The sequence below is a fragment of the Centruroides vittatus genome, unplaced genomic scaffold, assembly GCF_030686945.1.
Source record: "Centruroides vittatus isolate TY-2023 unplaced genomic scaffold, ASM3068694v2 scaffold_3315, whole genome shotgun sequence".
NCBI lineage: Eukaryota > Metazoa > Arthropoda > Arachnida > Scorpiones > Buthidae > Centruroides > Centruroides vittatus.
Window position 1 is genome coordinate 371,805 of NW_027122703.1, and position 10,362 is coordinate 382,166.

Here is a 10,362-nt window from a genome sequence, read left to right on the forward strand (position 1 = left end):
AAGGAAGGGTGGGTTTCAGAAACTTGATGCAGATTACATTGATAAATTTTTGCAATCCCATGATGAACTTACATTAGATGAACTCTAATATAAGCATATGTTCTCTGATGAAGATGAAAAAGTAGAAAAAGAAGGCTAAGAAAACTTTGGACACTTCTAAGATAAATTACAGACAATTTTAGATTTAGTGTTCTTCCTTCATTCTAAAATAATCATCTCCCTGCCTATTGCTTTAAATCTGACTATCATACAATACATATTATTATATCAAACATTCAAAAGTTTGCCCCTCACAATAGGAAGGTCACAGCTGTTTCTTTCTAGCCCTCTGTTAAATGGTCGCAACTTTCAAACTATCTCTGTTCTAATGATTAATCATTCCTATTATACCTTCTTTTCTAACTATAGTATAAACCATAAAATGCAATTCTTACCCAACAAAAATCTAAACTTACTCTCAAAAATCTGCTTATCTTAAAAAAGTATGTATCATCAAATCCTTCTGGTGCAAATGGGAAAACAGAAGCAATCCTATACATCTATACGCACACAGTAGTTTTATAAAATATGTGATAAAGAATGCACAAACCAATATACAAATTACTTCAATGAAACAGTTGAAGATTTTGCTCTTGATCCAAAAACCTGGCTGTTCACCTTAAATTTTCCAAATCAAGACTCTTCTAAAATCATAAAATTACAAATGACAAACTTTATAATGCAATCAACACTATGGTACAATCAACATTTCCACTTTTCCCATGCAATACTAACTCTAGTCATCTAGATTTTACATCATTTCATCACATATTTACATTTTCTATCATCTGTGTGGCCATTGAATCACTAACAACTAACACTTTTAATCTCCACAATTTTCTATAAGAAATGATAATCTGTTTTACTTTCTATTTTCATATGTTTACTCCACTCTTTACTTGAAGTTACGTTTCTACACAATGGTCTGTCTCTATTATCTTCATTCTACCCAAAAATTATCTTGACTCAAGTATTTCCTTCAAAATTAGCACAAGGTTGCTGTTGAGAACAAATCATACAGGAACACTTTGAGTGGAAAAAATAGGTTCACTGACACAAAAGTATATGCATTTCAGACTTAATGCCCCTCTTCAGTCCTATTATATCAAATACATCGGCAAAAAATTATGTAAGATTTACAGAATGTATTAAAATCTATTTAACATATGCACACAAAAGTTTTCACAGTAAATATAATTACCTAAGATTATTATAGTGACCGCTGGAATAACCAAATTGCTATGTAAAACATGGGTGAAATAAGTAAAATAGTAAAGCTAAAAAATTTTTTATTAAACTGTATAAAAACATTGGCTAGAATAATAAAAACAGAAATATATTAAATATAAAAATGAAGTAATTAAACAAATAATCAACACACACCGGAGAAATATACAAATAATCCTTCAATAAAACCTTTAACCGGCATGGGGTATGATTAAATTGGCAACTGGACCAACGCGTCATACCAGTCACCTACAACCCAATCTTGGCATCCGTGTATCGAAAAATTGCAAGACAGCAGGGAATACGCATAGCGTACAGGAGATGCCCCTCTATCTTTCAACTTTTATGCAATGAGAAGGACAGGCCTTCTGTAGACAAACTACCTGGAGTGTATGCAGTACCTCTCACAGACCATAGATGTGACAGGGATTTAGTATACATTGGAGCCACGAAACGGGCAATAGGAGTCAGATGGAAAGAACACCAACGGGACATCCAGCAAAACAGATCTACCACCTCATTATCTGTATATGCTTCCGATCCCAAGATCTCCGCGGACTTCGCAAACACCAAACTCCTTATCACAACTTCATACGTGGACCACCTCAAGTGGCTAGAGCAGATTGAAATCTGCAAAGCCTACAACTCATCTTCTTCCATCAATTCCAAGGATGAAATCACCTTATCCTTAGCGTGGCAAGCCCTGTTCCAGAAAGATGATTCAGAATAAATGGGCAAGGATCTTTATAATAATTAGGGGACCTCATCGCACATTTTCTCTGACTTCCGACCCGCTGATATGGATTTTATTTGTATAAAAATACATAAACCATCTTCTTAAGATACAATCATTACGTAATGACTTTAATTTTTGAAACTAGATTGCTCGTGATTCCTGTTGGATTCGAAATTCGCTAGTTCAAATTTCGTTATAACAAATCGTTACAAAGAATGTAGCTTGAAGATGGACCCAGGGAGGAATCCAAAAACGTTAGTGTACACAATTTAATCATAACCCACACCGGTTAAAGGTTTTATTGAAGGATTATTTGTATGAAGTAATTAGTTAAGAAATAAAATGTTGTAAAATTAATAGGGAATACCTGTAAAATATGATATAATTCCAATTGAAATGTTATTTGATTAAAAAGATAGAAAAGTACAAAATCATAAACAAATTACAACAGGCTAAAATGTAGTGTGTGAGAATTCACTGTATTGTTATCAGAATGCCTGATGTATTGTACAACACAGTGAAATACAGTGGTGTGGAGGAGAAGGACATCTTAAAATGGACTTTTCTATTTAGTTATTAATGGCTGCCAGATGTATTTCATTTATTTTAATAATCTCTATGTGTTCAAAAAATTTTCTTTAATAATACAGTGGGTGATCGGTTAACGAACAGTTTGGACTACGAACAAATTGGATAGTGAACACTTTTGCAAAAGATTTTTCTGTTCAGACAACAAACATTTCACAGAACACAAAAAGAAGCAATGTAAAATAATGTATACCAGTTGGTCTTCCTTTGTCTTCGGGCAACAATTCAAAACTTTTTGGAGTGCAGGAGACATCAACACTCAACCCGGTATGCTCTGATCGGATAGTATTCCTCCAAACTCTGAAACTCTCCCTTGTAATTCCAGCCTTTTATTTTTCTGACAGAAACAATTTTTTTTATAGTATTCGCAAGACTGTTGGGCAAACACTCGTTAAGTTTTGCATCGGTTTTTATTTTTGAAAGGTGAGAGTATAACAGCAAAGGTAGAGAGTGGGCAGACGATGTCTGATGTTGCTGGGCAGTATGGTTTGAACAGGTCTACAGTAGGATTTGGATTTTTCTGAATTATTTCTAATGAAAGCGAACAACGGAGTTCGTGGGAACCCTATAACTCTTCTTCCAAAAGAGAAACATTCTCATGCTGTAACGACTTAGGCCGCGACTCCACTAGCCGTAAAAGGGCCGTAAAACCCCTCACTGTAAAAGCTTTTAATCACGTGACCATGATATTTTACGCCTGAGCAGGTCGTAAAATATCATGGTCACGTGATTAAAAGCTTTTACGGTGAGGGGTTTTACGGCCCTTTTACGGCTAGTGGAGTCGCGGCCTTAAAGTTTAAACTTAATGTCCAGATTCATCATTTGTTTTAATCCCAATGACAACTTTAACCTCTAAACAGTCGGTCTCATGACATAGTTTCCCGGTGGGAAACTATAAAAACCGCTACCTTCTCCCCCTCAGGGGAGTCTCTTTCAATCTGCCAGTCGAGCATGTTTGTGGACGAGCTGCGAAATAATTGTTCATCACAGTTGCGAATAATTGACCTAGTGCCTTGTGGATACCAAGTGCCTTATTCCAGAATCACATTGAAAGTTTCCTCTGAGATTTTTAAGAGGTATGAAAATGATTTCTGTAAACTCTCTCTCGGCTCCCCCTATGCATAATTAAAGTTAGAATTGTAGCTTAATTTTTTTGATTTCAGTAAATCTTGCTTCATTGTTAAACAGGTGTCTTTACTTGACTGTTGCCAACGTCTTATCATTGGCTCCACTGACCTCCTCCACTTGCGTAACATGTAACAAAACGTAACAGTCATCCTTGACAAGTGAGTAGGTTTTATGACCTGTTGACGGAAAGGGAGGTTCAACTTCCTCTGACCCGGTGGTTCACATTATTATAATTAGATTCTTTAAATTTTTTAACCATTTTTACTAAACTTTCACATGTGTTTAAAGTAGGATCTTCGGTTAAAGTATGATTTTGAGAAGAGACTAAATTATATTTAACATTATCATATTTGTCTTTTTCCATTATAACTAGGTCATTGTAAGGGTCATAATCAGTTATAACAGATATGAATTTTACTTCTCTTCACATTCTGATTGCATTTAGCAAAAATGTAAAAAGCTTATAGGGAAATTGCATTAGATATTAGAAAATTAGTGATAGGCAACTGAAATAGGGGTCTATCAGTTATAGATGTTAATAATATTGTAAGCAGTAGCAGCAGCTTAACAGTATATGATATAAAAAGATACAGGGAAGAACACAGAATTGTGAATAAACAAAGATCTGGGCTTCCTGGACTGTTAACAGTACAAGATAAACACAGTATAGTCTGAAAAATAAAAAAGAATCCTAAGCCAAGTGCACTGAAACTTGCAGTGGTTGAAAAATTACAGTGGAGTTCACCCAGAAATAGTAAGATCCTGCACGTAAGTGGACCTAATGGTAGAGTAGATAGAAGAAAACTTTTATGTTAATCCTTTGATAAGTAGTCTTGTAAATATACAGTACATGATACATGTGGATATAGAGTAAGTACACATATAACCTTTTTTCAAGTTTGTCTCATTATAGTATGCTCATATATTTATGGACAAACATGAAATGTTACAAACAGCTATGAACATCTATTGACAGGATCAAAATATTTTTTCCATGTGGTTTTCGTAAGTTTCATCAGATTTAGCATAGAATTTTCTAGCATAAAGATAAACATAGCATGCAATAGTCATTCACACTCCCATCTCCTTCTGAATAATTGGAGTTTTCCAAAACAGTCAAACCAGAAGCAGAAAATATTGCCTAGTTTAGTTAAAAATAAAATTAGAAAATGAGATATTAAATTTTTTCATAAATTTTACATTTTTGAAATGGAACATTAGCAAAGTCTCTTCTATGTGGCCTATAGAATTGAATTCATTCCCAAAATTTGATTAAACTTTGTCATTTTGTATTACATGAGATGAGAAAATTAAAAATTAATTTGCAAAACAGTGCAAAATATTTATGTAAAACTTATCACACAGGAAAACACTTGATGAATAAAATAAACTATTTCGTACAACAAAGTAGATAGGCATTCAGGCTATTTGTTCCTCTTCGGTCATTTTTTATACAATTGTTAATATGAAATAACATTTACATGTGACTGCTGGAATAATAATGTTTTTAAAAAACAAGCAAGTAAAAGGGGTAAATGAGTAAAATTGTAAAAGTTAATATTTAAAATTTGCTAAAAACAAAAAGAAAAACTTGTAATTCTTCTGGTTTTGTGTTTTTTTTCTACATTTTTTTAGCAAGTTTTAAATTTTAAGCTTTACAGTATTACTTGCTTGTTTTTAAAAACATTGCTATTCCAGCTGTCACATGTAAATGTTATTTCAGTATTAACAATTGTCTAAAAAAGAAATGAAGAGGGACAAATAGCCTGAAATGCATATCCACTCCATTAGACAAAATAAAGTCTATTTTATTCATCAAGTGTGTTCCTGTGTGATAAGTTCTACACAGCAATTTTGTGCTTTTTCCCAAAGAACACAGAAAGAATGGGATGCAATCAAGTATTAAAAGTGTAATAAAAAAACTGGGGGCCATGATTTTGTTTGAGGTATAATGGGTCAATATGACAATGTCCAAGGTTGCAAGCATGAATGCATGTAATTTTTCTTATTCTTTTTTTATGTCAGTGGTGATGTCACTGCCATGGTAGCAGCAAGTGATTATCACAGATGGCCCCCCAAATAATATTGGCTTGACAAAGAAAGCTTCAACTGAATTTTTTAGTTTGTATTCAGATAGAAAATAAACATTGACTAGTTTAAAAACTAACTCACTCTGGGAAGAGAGGAAGCCACTGATAAACCCATTCATCAAACAGAAAAGCTTGCTACCACTTTGCAAAAATACATGATGGATAAAGAATATGAGTATATTGAAAGCATGTAATATTTACAGACAAAAGCAAATTTGACATCTTTACCTCTAACAGTGTCAAGCTTTGGTATGGAGGGAGCCAAATTGAATAAGGAAAACCTTATGCTAACAGTAAAACATGGAAAAACAAATATTATGGTCTGGACCTGTATAACAGCCTCTGGGGTTGGAAGACTTGTGTTTATTGATGAAAATGTGAATGGAGAATATTTAAATATTTTAAAACAAAAATTGAGGACTTCTGCAGAAAGCTAGGTATCCCAAACACTTTCATATTTTTATCAGAATAATGATCCAAAACACAAGTCGTAATGTTTGACAGTGACATTTTCATTTGCCCAAAAGTGATTGGCACATCGGCAGTGTCTTCTGACCTAAATGTAATTGAACATTTATGGAATCAATTACATAAAGGTGTTGAAAAACATAACAGTTTATAGAAATAAACTTTTTGAAAAAGTGCTTTCAAACAAGAATTGAGATGATCATCACAAAAAACTAGTAAAATTAATGCCAAACAGACTAAAAACTGTGTTGGAAAAAACAAACAACACAACAAATATTTACTGCTGTGTATAACTCTCTCTCTCTCTGTGTGCCATATAAGAACATCCTGATGTCAGCAAGTACCTGGCACATGTTAGTAAGTGGTTAGTAACACACCAAGGTGTATCCTGGGGGAAGTTACATCTAGAGTGGTTCCCTGTTGCCTTCTCTGGAGCACAGTGTTACGTGAGGGGAAAGAATGCCTTCCAGGAGGTCTTGTAAGGGAAACTGGCCCCTATTCAGGTGTTACTAACGTGGAGAAAACCTGGAAAACTCCACGTGGCCAGCCCATCCAAGCATGGTGCAAACTCGTAACCGAACTCCCAGTGTTTAGCAACAGAACTGTTCAGCTGTGTATAACTAATTTTTAATTTTCAATAAAAATTATCTGTCTAATGACTTTTGTTAAATTTTGTTTCTCCACTTTTTTTCTTAATTAAAATCCTTAAATAAAATAAATATATAATTTTTCTTGTCCTTACAAACCAAATAATAAATTTTTCTCAATATATCCATAAATTAAAAGTCGTTATAATTCTTCACTATAATCATCTGTCTGATGACTTTTATGAGTCACTGTATATACTGCTCTATATGTAAATCAGTAACATCTCGTATTCATACTTCTCAACACACTGGTATTTCACATAATTTTATAATCAGTAATAATCTTAAATTTCAATCCAAAATTACATCTAATTTTAAACTCAAACTACCTAGTGCTTGTTCAGAAATGCTAACCAGCAAGACTGAACATCATTCAAAAACATTGCAATGATGCTTCAGTTGCAACCAGACTCATCAATCTGGAAACATGGTTACTTAATACTCAAAATGACATTTCATTAATGATGGTGGGTGAGGATTGTAATTTTAAGTCAAACACTTTCCGAAAGTGTGAAATCATTTATTTCAAAAAAACTTTACACAAATTTGTTGTGATAATATAGATATATCAATTTGTTGTAATTGTTGTCATATTGCTAATTCACTAGATTAAGTCTAACTGAAAATTTAATGTTGCACTCAAAAATGTATTGACTAGTAATGCTTACCAATGACGTCTTGCCACTACTGCTTCTCTCACTAGTTACTGTTGGCAAAACTTTTGATTAGTTGTCCTGAAAACTCTTTTAGAAATATTATTCTCTGAGTATGACATCAACATTATTCTTTCTTTGTTAAATACTTATTAAATTCTGCATATATACAAAATGAAAATCTCTAAACATCTAATTTCAGGAATTTTTCCCATTACTAAGCATCCCTTTATAAGGTTCCCTCAGCAATTTTATTCATTATAGTCTATATCAATAAATCTCTTTTCCTAATAACCTTGTTTTTTATTAATGCATACACTGATGATATTAAGATTGCTAATTTTTGCACACAATATTACAAGATTTAAATAAATACCTAAAATCACTTAACTAGTTAATAAACAAACTACCTAGGGCTTGTTCAGAAAAGCCCTACCAAAATCATGATTTTTAGCCTGGTTAAATCTTTTTTTCAACATTAGCATTCACATTGACAATCAGTATCTACAAATTCTCTCTTATGTCCATGATTTAGGAATAACATTCAACTCCAAACTCATGTTTGGCTCATACATTGATGAATTAATTTAAAAAATCTATTTTCCAAAGTATGATAAGATATGAAATTTGATATGAATTTTCCATATTACACTGTAAAACATTTATTAAATTAAATATAGCATTAAATACATATCTATTATTCCTACAAAATTTGTAGATAAAAACACTATTAATTAACATTAAAAAAAATATATATAAAATCAACAGAATTTCAAGTTTTCTAAATATTTATTTCATTATCTTTAACACAACATACACTTCACAATTCTGAGAAATATTGCTATAAATAACACGTGCAGAATGTTTTGTTTTTTTTAATCAATGTTAGAACTTTGTACGTTCACAGATGAAAGATAATATCCAAATCACAATATATATTTAACTTTCAAATTATAAAAAATTTCTGTATATGATTAAATTTTAAAGTCAATATTTATTATATAAACTTCTAGTTAAATTATCTTATTCCAATCTAATGAAAATAAATTAGAAGTGATAAACTGACAGCTAATTCATTAAAAATAATTTTATGGTAGTAAAATAAAATTAAGATAATCATTTACAAATAGATTTTATTAAAAAGCATTAAGTAATAATTTAAGTTTTTATCAATTTTTTTTGAAGTGAATAAGATTTTATAAATTCTCCAGCAAAATTTTTATTTGAAATCATTAGTAATGGTAAATATCTGCCAGTTGACATTAGTTCATATCATTTGAAAGTGATTTTAAACAACAAATCTAGCTACAATCACTTGCTTTGTAAATGAACTGTTACACGATTGAAGAGATACGAATCAAATAGCCTTAAAATATTTTCAATTTTTAAATTCTGAATACATACAGGCATCTAAGGTCTCAATAGACGAGAGAGGTATAATTACACCTCTGAATGAGAAGGTTGGGACCTTATCAGAACTGCAGACCATACCCATAGGAGCAAAAAGACACCATACTTCTACATGTGATATTTTGCAAGATACAATCCCCCAAAATCAGCCTACTTCCAGGTCACGTGCGATCAAGAATCACGTCACTCTACTAGAACTAGCACATTTAACTATTTAGCACATGCAACTACTAGTAGCCCATTTGAGTGTTCACGGAGTACTTAATGTTATACAGTTTTAGGGGGTGTGGGGGCTCGCCCCATAATGGCGCCAAGGTGCAAGCAATAGTGAATACCAAAACGCACAACTACATACAACGTGTCGGTCAAGGAGACCGATAGCGAGCCTCAACCAACACATTGTACAATGCAGAATAGGTAGTACACTGTTTCACAGTAAAAACTGACCTTCAGAGGTGAATCTTGCTAAAGGTTTCATGTACAGGTGCAGTTCTATTGACTTTTTTTGGTTCTACAGGGAGGTCTATAACTCTGGAATGGAAAATCCTTTATTTACCAACGTCAAATGATACACCATAACATTTCGTCACTAGAAATAATCCCATCAAGTGAGCAATGATATTGTTGCACGTCATTTGAAATTTCCCAAAAATCATTTTCAAAGCATTTATGGATATTATTTGAAAATTGTATTTTTGTTAGAAAAATTCAAATGCAATCATTTGCATTTATATAAATGTACTTATATAAAATATCTTGAAGGCCATTAATAATTGCATCTGTGAAGATGTCAATTATTAATTAATACCCTTCAGGATTTTAAACACAACGTTAATACTTCGAATTGCTATAACAAACAATTGCCGAATGTTTTTAAAACAGAAAATCCATTTGTATACATATAGAGAAATAATTAATTTAAAAAATTAAATTTTGCCTGAGGCAACTCATTTCATTATTATTAAAGAGATTTATTAGATAAAATAATACAAATATTTAACTCACCATCATCATAATTCATCGTTCGAACAGAACGGTGACGAGACATATTGATAAATAATGTTCGTACAATGTTAATTCTATAACTTTATCACGTCCACATTGGTTTCACTACGAAATAAAAAAATAAAAACACTTAAATAGCGCCACCTGGAATAAAATTATATATATATATATCGAGAAATAATTTCGTTTAATAATACAAAAGTTGTTTTGTAACGAAATTTATTTATTTTTATAATAAATACATTTTAAATTTTTATATTACTAAATAAAATTAATATTTAAATCTTTATACGTTATCGTGCAACTTAAAGTACTGCACAATAAAGTGTAAAGATCTGCTACATTCCACCTTTCAAACCTAAATTAATTTT

General features: G+C 31.8%; 1 protein-coding gene across 2 annotated transcripts in view; it reads right to left on the reverse strand.

Annotated features, from left to right (window-relative positions):
* The window catches only part of HBS1 (translation elongation factor EF-1alpha (GTPase) HBS1), a 50,817-nt gene extending 40,682 nt beyond the window's left edge, over window positions 1-10,135 (reverse strand). For both annotated transcript variants that reach the window (XM_067286422.1, XM_067286421.1), the window contains exon 1: window positions 9,992-10,135. In XM_067286422.1, coding sequence (XP_067142523.1) covers window positions 9,992-10,034 — 43 coding nt within the window. In that variant the 5' untranslated portion in view covers window positions 10,035-10,135. The remainder of the gene's footprint in view (window positions 1-9,991) is intronic.
* Window positions 10,136-10,362: the final 227 nt, after the last annotated feature.